General features: G+C 48.7%; 1 protein-coding gene across 2 annotated transcripts in view; it reads left to right on the top strand.

The window, feature by feature from the left end:
* The window catches only part of flvcr2 (FLVCR heme transporter 2), a 73,480-nt gene extending 53,982 nt beyond the window's left edge, over positions 1-19,498 (top strand). For both annotated transcript variants that reach the window (XM_033027463.1, XM_033027464.1), the window contains exons 7-12: positions 8,360-8,470; positions 11,891-11,996; positions 13,161-13,272; positions 13,757-13,815; positions 16,076-16,165; positions 18,354-19,498. In XM_033027463.1, the coding sequence (XP_032883354.1) occupies positions 8,360-8,470; positions 11,891-11,996; positions 13,161-13,272; positions 13,757-13,815; positions 16,076-16,165; positions 18,354-18,419 (544 nt within the window). In that variant the 3' untranslated portion in view covers positions 18,420-19,498. The remainder of the gene's footprint in view (positions 1-8,359; positions 8,471-11,890; positions 11,997-13,160; positions 13,273-13,756; positions 13,816-16,075; positions 16,166-18,353) is intronic.
* Positions 19,499-20,093: the final 595 nt, after the last annotated feature.

Here is a 20,093-nt window from a genome sequence, read left to right as displayed (position 1 = left end):
GGTGAGAGGTGAGAAATTTGAAGGAGATCTGAGGTGCAGGTTTTTCCCACAGAGGGTAATGGCAATCTGGATCAAGCTGCCAGAAGAAGTGGTGGAGGTGAGTACCATTCTATTGTTTAAATGTTGTGTGGAGAGGTATTTGGATAGGAAAGGAGTAGGGGCAACCTAATGCGGGCAAATGGGACCCATAGATGGGATTCATGGTCAGCACGGCAGGTGGGACTAGTGATGGGACAAGTTGACAAGGGCAAGTTAGGATGAAAGGCCTGTTTCTGTGCTGTATGACTCTAACCAGCAGCCGCCCCATAACTCAGCAGTCACACGTCACACTCCCTCATTGCTCACGTTTGGAAGTTGTCAGTGTGTGGAGCCTGACCTATGTCAATTATTCAGTGTAATTGTGGGGTGGGGGATAAGTAGGTGGAATGGGGTCTACATTTAATCTAGAACTCCTTGAATAGTGAGCTAGGCTCAAGGGACAGAACAGCCTCCTCTCTCTGTCTCTTCTCCTCTCCTCCCCCCCCCCCCCCCCTCTCGTTGTTGGTTAGTTCACTGGCTGTTTGTGTTTGGAATGTGCGGTTAAACTTTCACTGCCTCAAAATTATCTGTTTAAACAACATTTTTTCTAAATCTTGTGGTGTCAAAATAAGTTACATGTATTCATTACGGAACCTTTTTAACTGCCATTGTATTTATTCTGGTTACTGATTACCCAAATTGTTTTTATTGCATTGTACAGAATGATTATTAGTTTGTTGTTTGTTTATTTGCAAAAGATGTGAAGAAAAATTATGCAGGTAAGAATTTTATTTCTGGAAGAAATCCAATCTTAAACGAAGCAGTTTAGTTCATGTAAATTATTACTGTTCGATCTGTTCCCCTGACTGTGATGTTGTAATCTACACACTGTGTGAAACTTTAGCAAGTAGGTTTACACGGATGGTTTGCTGCCCTGTTACAAATGTACAGAGCCGTGTTCCATCATTGTAAGAACAGGAATCCTAGGATTTATCAGTGACCCCATAGCACAGTCTATTCTTGTGTAGAAAATGTCTCATTGAATTGTTGTTGGTACCAGTGGCTTACAATTAAGCTTCATCAAAGTTGCCCTTGATTATTCTAAACGTAGATTTTTTTGATTTTTTTTCTGCTTCGGGTGATGTAAATAAACAGCACTCCCATCTCCGGTGCTTCCAATTAATTCACAAACATAACCATGTTTTTATGTTCCCCACATGCATAGCAACCACTAAACCTTCAGTGAATTGCAGATATTACCTGTGTTGGGTAGATGTCTCTTCAAGCCTTCAAATCATGTGCATGCTTCGTTCAACCTTCTTCAGTGATGTGTGCCAAACTCATGCCCCCAACCTGCTTCTAGTCACTCAGCTCAGAGCATGCCTCCAGAGAAGGAGGGGAGAATGCTAAAGTTAACAGAATGAACGTGTGTAGACAACTGGAATGTCCTTTAACATCAATCAGGCCCAATGACCCGTCTGTCAGCTTCCTCATAGTTATGCTGGAGAGAGGACAGATCCAAGGAGTGCCTATTCATTTCATTTAACTGAAAAGTTGTGCATTTTGGTGGCTGGACTTGCCATCATTCAGACTTGCTGGTTTCAATGGCTAAGGCTATAAGTGTGAGTGCCGTGGAAGGGAAAAGGTCTGAAGAAAGGTCTCAACCCGTCGCCCATTCCTTCTCTCCAGAGATGCTGCCTGTCCCGCTGAGTTACTCCAGCTTTTTGTGTGTATCTCGGTGTAAATCGGCATCTGCTGTTGCTTCTTGCACATGGGTTTGATCTTCCTTTAACTATAGAATTGCGTGTCCCAGTGTAAGGAGCTCCATTAAAGTACTGGCTACATAGTTACTGAAGATGTTTGAGGGCACTGAATTTACAAACTCCCTAATGTAGAAACATAAAGAATGGTTCCATGCTGCGTTTATTGTTACATATGCAAAGTACAAATGCACAGTGCAATTATTTTCTTACAGTCCTGTAAATTTTGGTCATACCTAATCATATCCTCGATTAGCAAATTGTACAGAAATGGTTTACTGATCCTGCATGTAAGAGGCTCCATGTTTTGGCACCATTTTCAAACAGAAGTATTGGTGCTGGAAACCTAAATTGAAATTGCCACCAAGACACGGTGGATTAATCTTGGTTTGAGGTCAACAAATGCTAATGAATTGCCTGCATTGAGAAATTGGCCTGTCTAAAATAATAATTAAGATGGAGATACAAGAGACTGCAGATGTTGTCATCTAGAGCATAAACAAGCTGCTGGAGGAACTCGGCGGGTCAAACAGCGAGTATGGAGGCAGAGTTATGGACAGCTTTATGGGTCGAGACCCTGCACCAGATTGAGGCAGTGTCTCCACCAGAAATGTCAGTATCCCTTTGCCTCTACAGACGCTGCCTGAACCACTGAGTCAACATGGAACGTAGTAGAACAGTGCTCTGGGGCAACAAAGTGCCACGGTCCACATTGTCTGTGCCAAACATGATGTCAGTCTCAACTGTTCCCATCTGCCTGCACTTGATCCAAATCGCTCCATTTCCTGCCTCTTCATATGTCTGTCTCAATAAAGCATCACTATTGTGCTGGTAACCATAACCCCCAGCAGCATATACCAGGCACCCACCACTCAATGTATGAACAAACCTTGTCTGCATTTCTCCTTTAAACTTTCCTCCTCTGACAATTACACCCTCGGGGAAAAGGTTCAGACTATCTACACTATCTATGCCTCTTATAATTTTGTAAACTTCTAGCATGCCTCCCCTCAGCCTCTGGTGTTCCAGGGAAATCAATCTAAGTTTGTCCAACCTCTCTTTACAGCTAAACCCTCCATTCCAGGCAGCATTCCGGTAAACCTCTGTTGCCACCACACCCATCCTATAATGGGATGGCCAGAATTGCACAGAATACTTCAAATGCAGCCTAACCAACGTTTTGTACAGCTGCCACATGACTTCCTGACTCTTATATTCTATGCCCTGACCGATGAATGCAAGCATGCCATGTCCATGGCTTTGTGTGTAAAGGGTGCTGATGGAGGGTGCTGAAAGTCTGTATGTGGAGGAGATGGATTCAGCTGGCAAGGCTCTTGTGTTGAGGTGTCCACTTTCTGCCTCTTTGGTGTTACTGTGCTGTTGCAGTGCCCTGCACTCTCACACTCGAGATGAGGCTCATTTTAACATTTCAACTCCATGAAAAGTGACCAAGCCCTTTTATAATAACAATAAGCAATTTCATGTACAACAGAGAATCTGTTAATATACACACAACTTCTCTACTTAGGAAAGTTACAGCTCTCTGTAAGGTACGGATGCTGGTCCAGTGCATGCTACACATGTCCAGTGTCTACACATTGACTCCACACATCTCCAACTGTCCATGGGCCACTTAACCTTTTGCACTCTCATAAAAAGAGCTTGTTTTTCAAGTTTCTTTTCCAATAATTCTGCTCATCCTCAGTATCCAAATAAAACACTTGTGGAGACACCAGACACTGAGTTGTGGAATTTAATGGAGACAGTGTAGAGGGAGCTTTACTCTTGTATCCAGCCCACGCTATCCCTATCTGAGGGTGTGTGATAGGATAGTGGAGAGGGAGGTAGATTTTACAAATATTGGGGAATTGTGGGCTATGAAGAATTAGTACAGATGAGTTGAGGTCTGGGGCAGTTCTGCAGTGATCATATTGAACAGTGGGGCAGGCTTGGGCTGAGGATCCAGGGCATTATGCAGTAACATTGTCTCGTCATACTTCCAGACTTGAGCCCACCTCTGCACCAACATACAGGGAGTGATGGGATGTGATTCACTTTAAATGCTATGTTTTGTGCTGGCTGAGAGTGTGGTGAGTCGAAGCATTGTTCCTGTTCTGACAACGTCATTCACAATTGGTGCATTCTGATGTGGTGAAGTCATCCTTCACATCGAGCAGTCGCGACCAATCAGAAACGACGTCAGCAATCTCTCCGCAGGCAGCTGCTCGTGTGTAACCATTCAGCTTTCACCATGTGGCCAAAACAGTCATTAGAATGCATTAGCAAAAATGTATATTGAAAGTGTCATTGATAAATGTGCCGTATTCCTTCTGGATGATGTCAACCCTCATCTGTGCTCTCCCTCCCTCCCTCCCTACCTTTGCAGCCTTGTCTTGTGTTCATTTTGTTTTCTGACACGCTGTGGGCGAAGTAGGAATAATCCACTTGTCACACACACACACTGGGAGCTGTTCACGCTGAGCCCAGACGTTGGGCTATTTAATCACAGGCTCAACACTGCAAATCCTGCTACTCCACCCTCTCCCCATTCACTGATCTCCACCCCCATCCCCCAATACACATCCTAATCTTTCTGAGGTCCAATCCTCTATTTCCCCACCCCACCCTCATCGATATTCCCCCAGTCCCTCTTCATCCCTGATCCCTCCAGGAAAGCTACAACTGGTCCCCAGGTTATGAATGCCCGAGTTGAGGACACCCTGTACATATGAGCGAGGGTTTGGGAGCGTGGCAGGATGGGGTGGACTTGCACGGTGTGGGAGCTGGGTGTTACTGTGTGCCCACACTACAACCTGAGTCTCAACATGCAAGCTCATACCCGTTTCTGTGATCCTCTCCCACATTCTGCTTTAGTTCCATTCCGATTCTGTGGGTGAGAGAGAGTCTGGCTGAATCGTGCAGCAAACCAGGGAGGATGTGAATCCTGGCCTTGGGTGCAGTGAGAATAGGAGTGGATGGTTTGTTACAACGTGAGGGGGCAGTGAATACTCAACCTGGGGCTATGCTGCCACACAGTAGGATCTAACTGCTCTAACTCACCTCCACCTCCCTGAATAACCACACTCCTTTCATTACCTGATCAGCTAAATAACTGCATTGAAGATGTTCAGGAACTAGGCCCCCACAGTCCTGTTGGAAAGACAGCTGTGAAGATTCACTTCCCTCTGGGTGAAGAAGCTTCTCCTCATGATTGTCCTGAAAGGCTGACCCCTTGTGGTAGGCACTCATGCTAAGGGAAACATAATTCCTGCATCTGCTTGACAGAAAGGTCCAGTCAAACCTGCCAACCCACTACCAGCTCCCTGGAACCAGAACATCCTTCCTTGGGTGGGAGATGGGAGCAGAACCATCGTTCCAGATGTGTCTCCACCAGCCTGTCACACACATACACCAGCACGGCGCTACTCTTGCAGTGAATGCCAACCAACCTGGGTCTTTTCTACCTCCATGTCACCTTTAATTTGTGTACAACAGATCGCAATGAACATTCATACTGTTCAATCTCTTGCCATTTAAAAGATGCTGTTTCTTGTGCCAACATGGATGTCTTCAGTTTTGTCCAGATTGTATTGCGTCTGCTTGACACTTCAATCTTTACAAAGCCTGCTTGCATCTCCCAAAGTCTCTGTACCCCCCTCACAAGCCACTCCCACCGGCTTGGTATGGTCACAGTGTGAAGGTACACAGAGTGATGCTGGTACTCGGGACTTTCAAACAGGGACAACTGGTCATGTTGAAGGAGACAGGTTGCTGGAAAGGTGACAGGCTGGTTCCTGAGATGTGGGGAATGTGGAGCCAGGAGTGATGTTTTTCAGAAGGAGTCAACCATTTAAGATGGAGATAAGTAGTCATTCTTACTCTCTGAGGGCTGTGAATGTTCACAATTCTCTCCCCCAAAGAGCTGTGAAAGCATGTTTCCTGGATAGATTCAAGGCAGGGTTGAACACTTCATTGGTCTGTAACATGTTGCCATTATGGTTAGAAAGGTGAAACTGAGGACATCAGCTGTGGTGCTATTGAATGGTGGAGCAGGCTCATGAGCTACAGCCTGTCCTGGTTCCTACCTCCTCTCACCTGTCCCTCACCTGTCCCTCATGTACAAAACTGTCCCAGTGAGGTGGGCAAATCCTTAAACTGAAAACACTTTGAACAAAGCCAGTTGAAATGTAACCCTTTATTTTATATGCTTGGAAACATGGGCATGCATGCCTTACCCAGGTGATGTTCAGCAGTTGTCAGTATTTAGAAGCTGGCTTTGGCCACTGAATAAACTAATCTGCAAAACCTGACCCCAACTTCTGCAAATGCAGAGTGAAAATGAGTGACTCGGCTAAGTGAAGGATTCAGACCCACTGAATGGGGAGGGGAGTGTGCAGTTAGTTGCGATTCTGGAACTATTTCTGCTCCTGAGCTCTGCAGTTCTTTGGCCCACTGCCACCTCTCCAGGGATGAGGCATGCTCAGACATGTAACTGAGAGGCATTAGAGAGACCAGCTTGACCCAGGGAGCAGAGAGATCTCCCCCACATACATCAAGCCCAGCAAGACTGAGGTTAATGCAGAGCAGAGTGATCCCCACTCCCCCACTTCACACCCAGTGACACTGAGCAGTGAGATCCCCCCTCACTCCCCACACTGAGCAGAGCGATCCCTCCTCAATCCCCCACTCCCCCACTCCACGCCCAGTGACACTGAGGCTAATGCTGATGTAAGTGGCATCTTCCTCCTTGGTCTTGGCTTGGTGTCACACACGATGGAATTGGCTCAAATGGTGCCTGATCCCTCTGACTTTAACATTCATGGAGTTCTTCAGCTCACTGTTGGGAGTTAAAGGGGTGTGAGTGAGATAGTCTGACCTTCCACTTTGATGCACAGCATTAACTGTGCAGTTTTGTCACTAATTAATGAGGACAGCGTGTTTGAAAGGTTACAGCGAGGGATGCGTACATATTGTGACAGTATGCAAAGTTGAGTAGGTTTAATTTTGTAGATGGTAATAAAATGAAAATTAATTGATTTGCTGCCAAACCTCCTTCACAATGGTGTGTCTGCGTGTTTCAGTGTGCTGCACTAATGCTTATCTTCTCCAAGTGTGGCCCCTGCGGCAGGACTGGCACCACTTCACTGACGGCACTCCCCGCTGCCCTCCCTTGTTGCTCTGCATGCCTGACGGATGTTTTGTATAGCTGGGGTTGACTGAGTCCCTGCTGTAACACCGGGCACCTACTCTGGTTACAGCAGTGGTGACTACCTGGTCACTGTGCTGTGGGATCTCTCCCTGTTGTGAGTATTGTGGAACATAGTGGACTAACATCTACCTTGCTGGGGTGCAATGACTGCTGGCTGGCTGGCTGGGATGGAAGTAGCCCCCTACATCTTTCCCTTAGACCCCCCTATAGCCCTTCCTGGCTCTGTTCTGTGGCTGAGAGAGGCTGGGCAGGCAGCCCACCTGCACCTGGGCCTCTGCAGTGTTTCTTGTGGATAATTGTTGTGGTGGAAGTCCCATCGCTGGGACTCAGTGTAACTGAGATTATTCTTTCTTATTAGAGCAGTTCCATCCACTTGTTAACTGGGTGCTAGAAGGACCACCAGCGCGGCCCGAGTTGACTTCCTCCGATTCCCCCTGCTCACTATTCAGTCCGCTTGCCTTTCGTGGTTCACTTGAGGTCAGGATGTCAGCGTGTGGAGAATCGCCGAGCCCGACCTGCATCGTACTACTGCCCAGCGGTGGACAGCACCTTGGTACAGTGCCAGGCTGCCTAATGGTCTAACATAACAGCATTGTGCTCTGCTGCTAATAACTCATCAGGGATTCCTTCTGGGAGCTGAGTTTGAGGAGCTCAGCCTCCGTCTACAAGGCTGCCCAGTTACTAAACACTTGCTGCTCTGCACAACCATCAGTGTCAGCTGCATGCTGTCCGAGTGGAAGGAGCAAGCCTTTGTGTGCTGGGATGTCTGACAGAAGAAAGTGCTTGTAAAAGTGTTGTATGTGGCTTCGAGAGGTCTGTGTGGGAATGTGATGTCAGGGGGTTTGCTTTAAGCCTTCTCCAGCGGATGGCATTGTTGCTGATGACGTGAGAATGATTGGGATTGCCCATGCGGAAGGAAGGCACCACCTCTGATGGCACCTTGAGACCAGCTCACCTTTCACATGTGTAGCTAATGATCCAGATCAGAGCCTCCACAGTCTGCTCTCTACCTGAGTTTACAAGAGTTCTGCAAAGAAAGGGAATCCAAATGAGAAGCTAGTTAAAAGCCCCTCCCCCCCCCCCCCCCCCCCCAAAAAAAAAGACACAAAGTGCTGGAGTAGCTCAGCAGATCAGGCAGCATCTCTGGAGCATCTCTGCCTGAGTTACTCCAGCACTTTGTGTCTTTTGTTGTAAACCAGTATCTGCAGTTTCTTGTTTCCTCCAGTTAAAGCCCATGCAATTGCTGGATGTGCAACCATCAGAGATGGTCCTTTCTGTAGCAGATGACAGGAGCTGTTAATGTACTGATGTTAGATGTGCTCAGTTCCCACACAAACAACCCTCTTAAGCTGCTTCCCTCTTTCTTTTTCAGACAGACCACATTTGTTGTTTACTTCTTATCCTTTGCTGGGATGGTGGTCTTCACATTCACACTTGACCTTGGTTACCTCTGGATTGTCTTCATGACTGGAGGGCTACTAGGGTAAGTGCACAGAATCCTCTCAAGCATGCATGGCAATGTATGTCAAATGTCCGGGATTAAACTTCATGTGATTGCCTTACAGAGCGAGACGGGGAAAGCACTGTTGTGGAACAAGGAGTTAGCCGAGAAATTGAGTCATTTTTCCTTGTCTTCTGTGAGAAAGACAAAGAAAACAATCCAATGTGGAGTTCAAAGTCGTGTAATTACAGCATTAAGGTGGAAAGGTGACAAATCGCCAGGAACTGCTGAGCTGTGTCCTCAACATTTTGGGGCAATGTTTAAAGGAGATGTGCAGGGCAAGTTCTTTACAAGGAGAGTGGCTGCTGGAACCATGCTTTTGAACCGTGCGTGGTGGTGGCAGATATGTGTTGTGATTCTGCTGTTTAAATAACCAAAGTCTTACACCAACTTAAAGATCCAAAGACTTTATTAACGTTACAGCATAGATAACTTCATACTAGCACGTTACTCTAAAAGTATGGCAACAAGGCAGGGAAGCTTACTGGTAAGCTAGTGGGTGGAGCTACAAAGTATGACATAACATGAGTGACACTGATCTACATCCCCCCCCCCTCTTAAAGAATTAAACATCAGTACAAAACCATTAACGAAGTAAGGCATGCATAGTAATTAATAATAAACTGGAGGAAAGTCAAACAGAGCCCGGGTACTTCACAACCGGCTTGCAAACACGACCAGCACATGTACGATAAAGACCATCTCCGTTCTTTCCCCCCCCCCCCCCCCCCCCCCCCCCCGGGGATAGAGCGGGTGTCTTCACAGGTGAGGGAGACTGAACCACCATTCCCGGAGATGAAACAGGAGACTGTGGTGCAGGCGAAGTCGCCACTGGCAAATCAGCCGTTGCAGACGTGGGTTGTTGTGCTGGCATAGGCGGAGGAATGCCGCTAGACACAGACGGGAGTACACTTGTACGGTCTGGATAATACGGTCATGGCCCTTGTCAGTCTGCAAACGAACCACCTGCCCCTTGGTTAACGGTGGCAGTGGCCTACTTGTTTTGTCATACCATTGTTTTTGAATGTCACGCTTTTGTTGTAACCTGGACTGAACCTCCTCAGATGGAACCACCTGAGGGATCAATGTCTGTTCCGCCACAGGCACCGTGGCTCGGGTCTGCCTCGATAATAAACGTTGAGCAGGTGAACCCAAAATGGGGTCGCGGGAGACGTTGCGTAAGTTGAGTAGATCCCGGTACGTCGGAATTAGCTCTGTGCGATCGTTCCATGAGCTGTTTGGCACTCTTGACAACCCGCTCAGCCAGTCCATTCTACTGGATATTCAGGGCTACTGGTAATGTGGCGTAAATTCCAGCATGCAGCAAATTCCCTGAAGTGTTGGCTGGTAAATTGACTGCTGTTATCAGATAACAGTACACCTGGAGATCCGTGGACTGAAAAATGGCGAGATAGCTTCGAAACCACCACGCGAGAAGTGGGGCTGCTGAGAAAATCAATGTCAAACCATCCTGAATACGAATCGATGAGTACCAGGTACTGCTTGCCATGCCAATCAAATATGACAGTTGCCACTGTAGACCACGGGAGTGCAGGAACCAGATGTGAAAGAAGTGGTTGCTTTTGTTGGTGAGGTGCCAAGCTGTTGCACAGTGCACAGGACGCCACCATCTCGGTGATGTATTCAGCCATACCAGGCCAGCAAAACATGCTTCTTGCCCGTAGGACGGTGGCTTCAGCGCCTGTGTGCCCTGCGTGGATAGCGTTAATATACTTGCTGTGCAGAGAAGCAGGGACCACAGCCTTGTGTCCTTTTAAAACAATGCCTTCCTGTAGCACCAGCTCATCACGGACGGCAAAGAAAGGCCGGACTGACAGGGGAACTTTGTAGTGTTTGTCTGGCCAGCCGCGCTTAATGACGGAGGTGAGCGATCGTAGAGTACTGTCAGCAGCAGTGTGGGCAACCAAATCCTTCATACAGGACGAGGGAATAAAAGACACAGTCATTACGACAAAGTCATCATCCGGCGAGGGCGGATCCTCGCACGTTTTCCGGGGTGCACGCGCGACAGTGTCAGCCAGGTGCATATCCTGACCACGTTTGTGGATCAGAACAATGTCATATTTTTTAAGTTGCAGCAACATCCGCTGTAGACGCACTGGAGAGGCATGGATCGGTTTGTTAAAGATGCTGACCCGAGGTTGGTGGTCAGTTTCAATCGTAACCGTGTGTCCAAAGATAGAATCGTTAAATTTCTTCCATAAGCACGGCAACGGTCAAGAACAGCAGCATATGAACCCCCACAGTTAAAACAATTGTTGGCAGACAGGAAACAAAGAGTAGGGATTAACAGGTCCCTTTCAGAATAGCAGGCAGTGACTAGTGGGGTACCGCAAGGCTCGGTGCTGGGACCGCAGCTATTTACAATATACATCAATATTTACAATATACATCAATGATTTGGATGAAGGGATTCAAAGTAACATTAGCAAATTTGCAGATGACACAAAGCTGGGTGGCAGTGTGAACTGTGAGGATGCTATGAGGATGCAGGGTGACTTGGACAGGTTGGGTGAGTGGGCAGATGCAGTTTAATGTGGGTAAATATGAGGTTATCCACTTTGGTGGCAAAAACAGGAAGGCAGATTATTATCTAAATGGCTTCGTTGCGAAAAGGTGAAGTACAACGGGATCTGGGGGTCCTTGTTCATCAGTCAATGAAAGAAAGCATGCAGGTACAGCAGGCAGTGAAGAAAGCGAATGGCATGTTGGCCTTTATAACAAGAGGAGTCGAGTATAGGAGCACAGAGGTGCTCATGCATTTGTACAGAGCCCTAGTGAGACCACACCTGGAGTATTGTGGGCAGCTTTGGTCTCCAAATTTGAGGAAAGACATTCTTGCTACTGAGGGAGTGCAGCGTTGGTTCACGAGGTTAATTCCCGGGATGATGGGACTGTCATATGTTGATAGATTGGAGCAGCTGGGCTTGTACATTCTGGAATTTAGAAGGATGAGTGGGAATCTTATTGAAACATAAGATTATTAAGGGTTTGGACACGCTAGAGGCAGGAAACATGTTCCTGATGTTGGGGGAGTCCAGAACCAGGGGCCATAGTTTAAGAATAAATGGTAAGCCATTTAGAACGGAGATGAGGAAAAACTTTTTCACACAAGAGTTGTGAGTGTGTAGAATTCTCTGCCTCAGAGGGCGGTGGAGGCTGGTTCTCTGGATGCTTTCAAGAGAGAGTTAGATAGAGCTCTTAGGGATAGCAGAGTTAAGAGATATGGAGAGAAGGCAGGAACGGGCTAATGATTGTGGATGATTTGCCATGATCACATTGAATGGCGGTGCTAGCTCGAAGGGCCGAATGGCCTACTCCTGCACCTATTGTATATTGTCTATTGTTCTTGATGTCCTGCCCTTTTCCCTTCAATATCAGGTTCTTTATGACTGGGTACCTGCCGCTGGGCTTTGAGTTTGGTGCCGAGCTCACCTACCCCCAGTCTGAGGGGACGTCGTCTGGACTGCTGAACGAGGCTGCACAGGTAAGTGTGGTGGCACATCACTCAGACTTGCGGTCCAGCAGTGAATCACCAGCTCTGTGTGCATCATCCGGCCCACAATGTCCGTGCCGAACTAACTCTTATCTGCGTGCAGGTGATCCCTGCATATCCATGTGCCTATCCAAAAGCCTCTTAAATGCCACTATTGTTTCTACTTCCACCACCACCCCTGACAGCGCATTGCAGGCCCCACCACCCTGTGTAAAAAAAACTATTGCCCTGCACATCCCCTTTAAACTTTGCCTCTCAGCTTAAAGCTATACCCTCTAGTATATTTCCACCCGTGGAGGGCGGGATGGGGGGGGGGGGCGGGGGGCGGGGGGGGGGGGGGGGGGGGGGAGCTCTGACTGTCTACTCAAGCTATGCCTCTCATAATTTTATGTACTTATTTTATATATCTTAGGGATAGGATGTACTTGCATTTGGAAGGGAATTGGTTAATTGAGCAGGGTTTGTGTATAAAAGTCAGGAAGTTAGAATTTTACATAACTTGGGTTAGGCCTCATTTGTAGTATTGTGTGCAGTTCTGGAATCCCCATTATAAGATGGATATGGTACTGCAGATGGTGAAATCCTATGTAGAACACACAGTGCTGGAGTAACTCAGTGGTTCAGGCAGTATTTATGGAGTACATGAATAGCAGAGGTTTTGGGTCTGACCTTTCTTCAGACAGAAATGATGTGGAGGCTTTAGCAGAATGCTGCCTGGATTAGAGGGCAGAAATTAGGTTAGAAATCTCTTAGATTTGGAGAGGTTGGACAGACGGATTGTTTTCTGTTGAGCATCGGAGGTTGAGGGGAAATTCGATAGAAGTGTATATAATTATGAGGCATAGAAAGGGGAGACAGTCAGAACCTTCTTCCCAGGGTGGATATTTCAGAGTAGAGGGCACGGCATTAAGTTTAAAGGAGATGAGCGGGGCAAGTACCTGGAACACTCTGCCAGGCGTGGTGGTGGAGGTGTTTAAGAGACTTTTGGATAGGCACATGGATATGCAGGGAATGGAGGGATATGGATGACGTGCAGGCAGACAAGAGTTGGTCCTGGCATCATGTTCGACACAGACATTGTGGGCCGAAGGGCCTGTTCTTGCACAGTACTGTTCACTACAATGGCCTTAAATTATGTTCATTTCTGTATTTTAGGTTTTTGGAATCATCTTTACCATCTCACAGGGTAAACTAATTGATCATTTTGGAACGAAAGCAGGAAATATTTTCATTTTTGTATTTCTCTTCGTGGGAACTGTTTTAACAGGTAAGGAAGTTATTTCTGATTCTTTAAAGCTGTGATAGAAGTTGTTATATTCAGTGTAAGCCCACAGGTATTGAAAGGATTCTGAGCTTTGTTTTTTAAATGTCTTTTAAATGTCAGGATATGCAGGGAATGGAGGGATGTGGATCAGGTGGAGATGAGTATATGTTGGCATGCTGTTTGTAATATGCATTGTGGGCTGACGGGCCTGTTCTGTGCTCCTTGAACTGGCGGTGGTGTTGCTCCCACCCCACTGGTTTGGGGAAGACACTGTCACCAGGTGCTGTTTCGTCAGAGGTGGGAGAGAGCAGCTCCAGTCCTCGGCTCGGTGACCTTTCCTCACAAGTGGGATTCTGCTTATTTCACCACCAATGCTTCCTGACCGCACTTCCTTCTACTTCAAAGTTATACTTTAACAAAGGATCAGGGTGAGCATGTAAAAGGAGCACGTAGCAGCACTAACCATGCCCTTCTTCCTGTTTAACAGCAATAATAAAATCGGACCTAAAGAGACAGAAGGCAAACATGCATGCGCCACAGAACCCGGTGAGTAAACACTGCCGGCCTCACCGTGCCACCTGGCTCTATCGGCAAAACCGCTCCCACAGAATGGTGGCAGGGATTTCCTGATTGGTTGTTCCCAATTACTGGGAACAACGTTCCAACAACAACCCCTCCCACTCCCCTCACAATTATACCCGTGATAGTTGGGGAGGTCAGGAACTTACTGCCAGAGGAGGTGCTGGGGTCAGATACACTGTGTGTAAGGGACACTTAGATAGACAAGGCATGGAGCGATGCTGACCTCATAGGGACAGATAGGATGGTGTCGATGGGCAGAAAGGGCAGCATGGACATGTGCGTAGGACTGTGATTAGAACAATCCCTCTGTATTCCTGTGGCACTGCCCCATGAACCATTCACCAACAGTTGCCCCCATTGTTCCTGCTCCAACCCGTTCATCACTGGAGTTGTGTTTTGTGACCTGCAGAACAACATTATCCTACTTTAAATTGGCAGACAAACTGGCTATAAATAGAGGCACCGAGCACAAGGGCAAGGACAGGGAATGGTTATAAACACGGGTTCTGCCACATCTGGTAGCTCTCCAGTTATTCGGCAGGGATGTGAATATCTGTCCTGGTTCCATTCACACACCATGTGTTCCACCATATTGTGAAACTCCTCTCCTCTGGAACTGTCCATGAATCTTTCCCTGCCCGCTCTCGGGAAGCTCTACACCAATAGTGTAGGGATTGGAATTAACCCCAATGTCCCAGTGACTACCAAACCTGAGTGAGAGTGAGGGCCTCAACAACCTCTCTGCTTTGTTACTCTTTCTCAGTTAGCGATCCCTGTTGGCTGGGGAATGTTAACGTCTCTGTACGGCCCAGTCTTTGTCATTTCTCAGCATCCCACCCCCCCCGTCTTTGACTAACATCCCAGCCAGTGCTCAATCAGAAATCCCTGCCCAGTATCTGCTCTGGTCTGTAACGGGAGAATGCCTTGTGGTCGTGTGTGTTGCACTCGTGGGTGTGAACAATGGCGATGTGGAATCACAAGAACCCTTCCTGTGATCACATCTGACCTTTGCTTGGTGCTGCTGCTGCACTTTAACATTCGACGGGCTCTTGTGTCCAGTGGCAGCCCTGCAGGGCCCACACCCAAGGGAAGATGTGCCTTTGGGTAGTAGATGGGGCGCATAGCACAGTAACCCTCTCCACTGGGAGCTAACATCCAGCTGCCTCTGACCCCCCCCCCCCCCCCCCAAACTGTCTCCTCCCTGAACTGGTTCCATTGGAGCTTTTACACTTTCTAAACAACCTCAGTTGTCGTCGTCCCCCCTCCCCCAGTTTCCCCCCCCCCCCCCCCGCCAGATCCCCCAGTTCCCCACCCCAGCGCCGCTGGCTCCCAGCGTTAGAAACCACAGCTGGCTTTGGACAAATTCCATGATTTCTCTTTTAGTTTAGTTTATTGTCACCTGCACTGAGCTACAGTGTTGCATGCTATCCAGTCAGCGGAAAGACTATACGTGATTACAATCACGCCACCCACAGTGTACAGATACAGGATAAAGGGAATAATGTTTAGTGCAAGATAAAGTCCAGTTAAGATGGTCTGAGGCTCTCCAATAAGATAGATTGGAGGTTAGGACTGCTCTCTAGTTGTGAGATGGTGGGTCAGTTGCCTGATAACTTTACGTTTGATCTCCAAGGTTTACTGAGGCTAGAACATGAGGTCACTCATCCTACACCCAGTTCCTCATGGAGGTTTCTGTGTGAAATAACCCTCCTACAACCCTGTCTTTGACCAGTGCCACTCTGTGACACAGAGGTACCTCCACTGTAACACACTGGTGCCCAGCTCTGACCTCCCGACAGGCCCCCTCCCTCCCTCCCTGCACACCCAGCTATTGTAGAGACGAGGGTGGCCAGAGGGCAGCTGGTGTTGCTGGATGGTGGGTCCTAGGCCCGGTAAGTTGGCCAGCACCGAGGAGCCGCTGGCTGGCATGTGGGTGTTCCCCGGTGCTGTGCCAGGGTGTGGGGTGGTGGCTGCTTCAGTAGGTTGCACAGTGTGTGAACCACGGGGTCTGTGGATGGACAGTGTGTAGCCGCAGGGTCTGCATGGAGGTGGTGGCTGCTGTTATAGTTTAGACAATGTGTAGCCGCAGGGTCTGCATGGTGTTGGTGGCTGCTGCTATAGTTTGGACAGGGTGCATGGTGTTGGCTTGCTGCCGCTCGCGTAGAGCACAGCACTAACATGTCTGATCATTTACATCTAATGACGTGTAGCGTGTATATTACAGAGCATAGCAACAAATCACCTTCTCGGTTACGGCTCTACAACCTCCATGATTTCCTCATTCATCTTCCCTCTTCGCTTGTTGCCATCGGAGGTAGGATTTGGAATCATTTTCTGCTTACGGTTGACTTTTGGTTTGAGTCGCCTGCATCTGGCCGCAGTGGCCACAGTGCCCCCTGCACACCACTAGGTAACTTGGGTAAGGCTAGTTGTGCAATGTCCAGGCCTACTGCTGAGCACAGTGTGTGCCTTTACTATGACAAGGGAAGAGTCAACGAGGCAGCCTGCATGGAGCCAGGCCACACAGGTGAGATCTTCCATCAGTCAGTCCAAGGCTTTGGTCAAGGAACAGGACAATCCCTCAAGAGATTCCTGATCCCAGCTGCCTTCTCCATGATAAGTACACAAAGGGCAATCAGGAGGGCAAATAGGGACCCGAGATTGACAATAGGTGCAGGAGTAGGCCATTCGGCCCTTCGAGCCAGCACCGCCATTCAATGTGATCATGGCTGATCATCCACAATCTTTGGCAGATAAGGGAAAGGAGAAACCAAAGCGATTCTACATTAAGGGAAAAATAGTAATTAGTGAGAGAATAGAGCCCTGTAAAGATGCATCAAGGGGCAAGGTGTTGAATGAATATTTCTCAGCTGTGTTTACTGTGGAGAAAGATGTGGATAACTCACTGGTGCCCAGCTACAGGCTCCCCCACCTCACCGCACACACAGCTAGTGAAGAGGGCAGCTGGTGTTGGATGGTGGGACCAGGGCCAGGTCGGGAGGGTGGGTAAGTGCTTGTGAGGTCTGGAGGCAGTCTATGTTAGAGAAGACGAGTGCTTGAGGTCTGACAAATCATAAAGGTGGATGAACCCCAGGGCTTGATCGAGGAGAGCAAAGCTTGGTCTACTCAAGAAATTGGAACAGGCAGGTGGATGAAGTGTCCATGGCTGAGCCTTTTGGGACCAGCAACCACTGTTCTATTAACTTTAAAATAGTGACGGATAAAGTCGGGGCAGAGCTACAAGTTAAAATTGTGAATTAGGACAAGGCCAACTTTGATGGTAATACACAGGAACTTGCTGAAGTTGATTGTAGGAGGTTGTTTGCAGAATGTGGGGAAAGTGGGGTGTGCTTTTAAAAGTGGGGTGACAAGAGTTCAAGTCATGCATGTTCCTGTTAGAATGAAGGTCACGACAGGTGGGGAGGAAGGGTGCTTGGATGATGAGAAAGATTGTGGCTCTGATCAGGAAAAAGGAAGCATAGGACAGGTATAGACAGCTGGGATCAGGTGTGTCTCTTAGATGGCATGGGATCCAGCCCACTGGATAGAGAGTAGACACAAAAAGCTGGAATAACTGAGCGAGACAGGCAGCATCTCTGGAGAGAAGGAATGGGTAACGTTTCAAGTCGAAACCCTTCTTCAGACTGGATAGAGAATTGGCTTCATGGAAGGAAGTAGAGGGTGATGGTGGAAGGTTGCTTTTTGGACTGGAGGCCTGAGACTAGTGTGCCTCAGGTTTCGGAGCTGGGTCCGTTGCTGTTTGTGGTTTATGTCAATGATTTGGATGAGACTGTACCCCCACTCCATGTACACACTGTTACTGTACCCCCACTCTGCGTACCCTGTGTTACTGTACCCCTACTCCATGTATACTGCGTGGCATTGGAGCGGAGGCTGTGGTTCCTTGTTAAACTGCTGTTAGACCCCTCTGTCAATGGGAAACCTTCCACACAAAGAGAATGGGTGGGGTGCTGGGGGCACTTTGGAATGGGCTGGACACGGCAAAGAACAGGGACTTGGCATCTGCACATCTACTGTCACCTAGCAGTGCATGACGGGCTGAATGGCTTCCTGCTGTCACTGTGTGGCAGGACCGAGGGTTGAATGGCCTCTCCCCTCCCTACAACTAACCATGAGGCACTGCAAACACTCAGTGGTCAGGCAGCATCTCTAGCATGAGGAAGAGTGAAGGTTTCAGCCACAGAGCCCTGGTCAGAATGTTGACCTGCTAAGTGTTTGTGTGCATCTACAACAGGAGCTGGGTCAGGTTGCAGTGGTAGTGCTGGAGACACACCTCATGCGTGGAATAGGTGCAGGGAATGGAGGGGTATGGACCACGTGCAGGCAGATCAGAGTGGTCTTGGCATTGTGTTTGGCACTGACATTGTGTTCCTGTGCTGTACTGATGTGTTTAGGTGTTCATGACCCTTCGGGGTGTGGGGTGGTGGGTTAGAGTACATTGGTGCTGGTGCCTAACAATGGTGATTCTGCATGTCCCACAGCGTTTATCCCGCAAGGCTGAAGAAGGAATCTGCAACTCCATCATCCTGAATGAAGCCACGCTGTGATGAGTATCCGGCCAGCCAGCCTGGGATGGCTGCAGCTGTGGTGCCAGTGAGCAACAGGACCTGCCTGCTGGGCAGCAGGGACTTGCCCTGCACACTTTACCAAACTGATTTGCCAAAGTAATGTTTTGTATAAGTATCCTTGATCACTTCTCTAGCAGGAACTGTTGATGTATTTTCTACCTGTGTTGCTCTGTAATCACGTTGTTATTAATTTAACTCACGCAATGTAAGATGTCAGCGTGCTGCTCTTTTCCTCATTCTGGACACCAATAAAATCTCTCGTCTTGTCGAGGGACGGCGAACAGGGCTGGGCCCTGGGTCAGTGGGATCACGGGGATCTTGGTCAGTGGCCCCTCAGTCAGTGGGATGAAGGGGGCCTCGGTCAGTGGGATGAAGGGGGCCTCGGTCAGTGGGATGAAGGGGGCCTCGTTCAGTGGCCCCCCCAGTAAGTAGGATGAAGGGGTCCTGGGTCAGTGCGATCTCGGTTAGTGGCCCCTCAGTTAGGGGGATGAGGGGACGTGTGCGATGGGCAGTGAACACAGGGACAATGTAGGAGTCCTGCACTGTGTGTTTACGTGTCTGTACAGCAGGCCACTTTATGATGTTTTGGGGCAAGTCCAGTGATGTAGAGAAACACCATCAATGCACTTTACAAATCTACAAAGCCTTCCCAGCACAGAGGCACAGAGAGGGAAAGGCTGACAGGCCCAGTGTCCTTGCATTACTCCCACATTGCAGGGGACAGGACGGTCAGAGAACCTGCTGGTCATGTCTGCATCTCTGTGGTCTGAGGCCACAGTGGGCAGCAACTGAGTGGCCAGAGTAGCAGGGCGGCATCACTGCCGATGTGGACTGGGCTGTCCCAGAGAGATCTCTGTCGCAGTGGTCAGTATCTGACCGCCTCACTGGGTGGGCAGCATCACTGCCGATGGACTGGGCTGTCCCAGAGAGACCAGGAGATTTAGTCCCCACATTTGGGAAAATAGCAGCATGAACCGCGCATCAGTGGGTGGGATTTTAAATTGAAAGAATGGAATGGGTTTGGAATTATGAATAAACTCAGCAATAATTGCACAACATTTGTGACTCTGACCCAGTGATTTCCTGAGCAGTGTCACAGCGACACAGACTAGAGCAGTGTCTGACCCTTTACTGGTACAGACCCGCACCGACACCGACACTGACCCACCGACACGGATCCGCACAGACACCGACACTGACCCACCGACACGGACCCGCACAGACACCGACACTGACCCACCGACACGGACCCGCACAGACACCGACACTGACCCGCAGACACGGACCCGCACAGACACCGACACTGAGTGTGTGGTTGGCATAGGCAAGCTGGGCCGAAGGGCCTGTTTCCGTGCTGTATGGCCACCTTTGAACAGCCCCACCACAAGGTCACAACGCCACCAGGGTAAACCATGGCAAGTGAGGCCCTAGTTCCCAGCACTCGGTCCATGGCATCAATCACCCAAAGGGGCAACAGTCTCGGCCCCCACTCCACCCTCTCTCTCTGCTCCAGATTCCAGCCACCCTCTTGTGGCAAGATTAGACCATAAGACACAAGAACACAATTAGGCCATTCGGCCCACCGACTCCACTCTGTCACTCAATCATGGTTGATCTATTTTTCCTCTCATCCCCATTCTTCTACCTTTTCCC

This window comes from Amblyraja radiata, chromosome 9 (assembly GCF_010909765.2).
Source record: "Amblyraja radiata isolate CabotCenter1 chromosome 9, sAmbRad1.1.pri, whole genome shotgun sequence".
Taxonomy (NCBI): Eukaryota; Metazoa; Chordata; class Chondrichthyes; order Rajiformes; family Rajidae; genus Amblyraja; species Amblyraja radiata.
The sequence above is the reverse complement of the archived record's forward strand: the minus strand, read 5'-3'. Positions and strand labels throughout refer to the sequence as shown.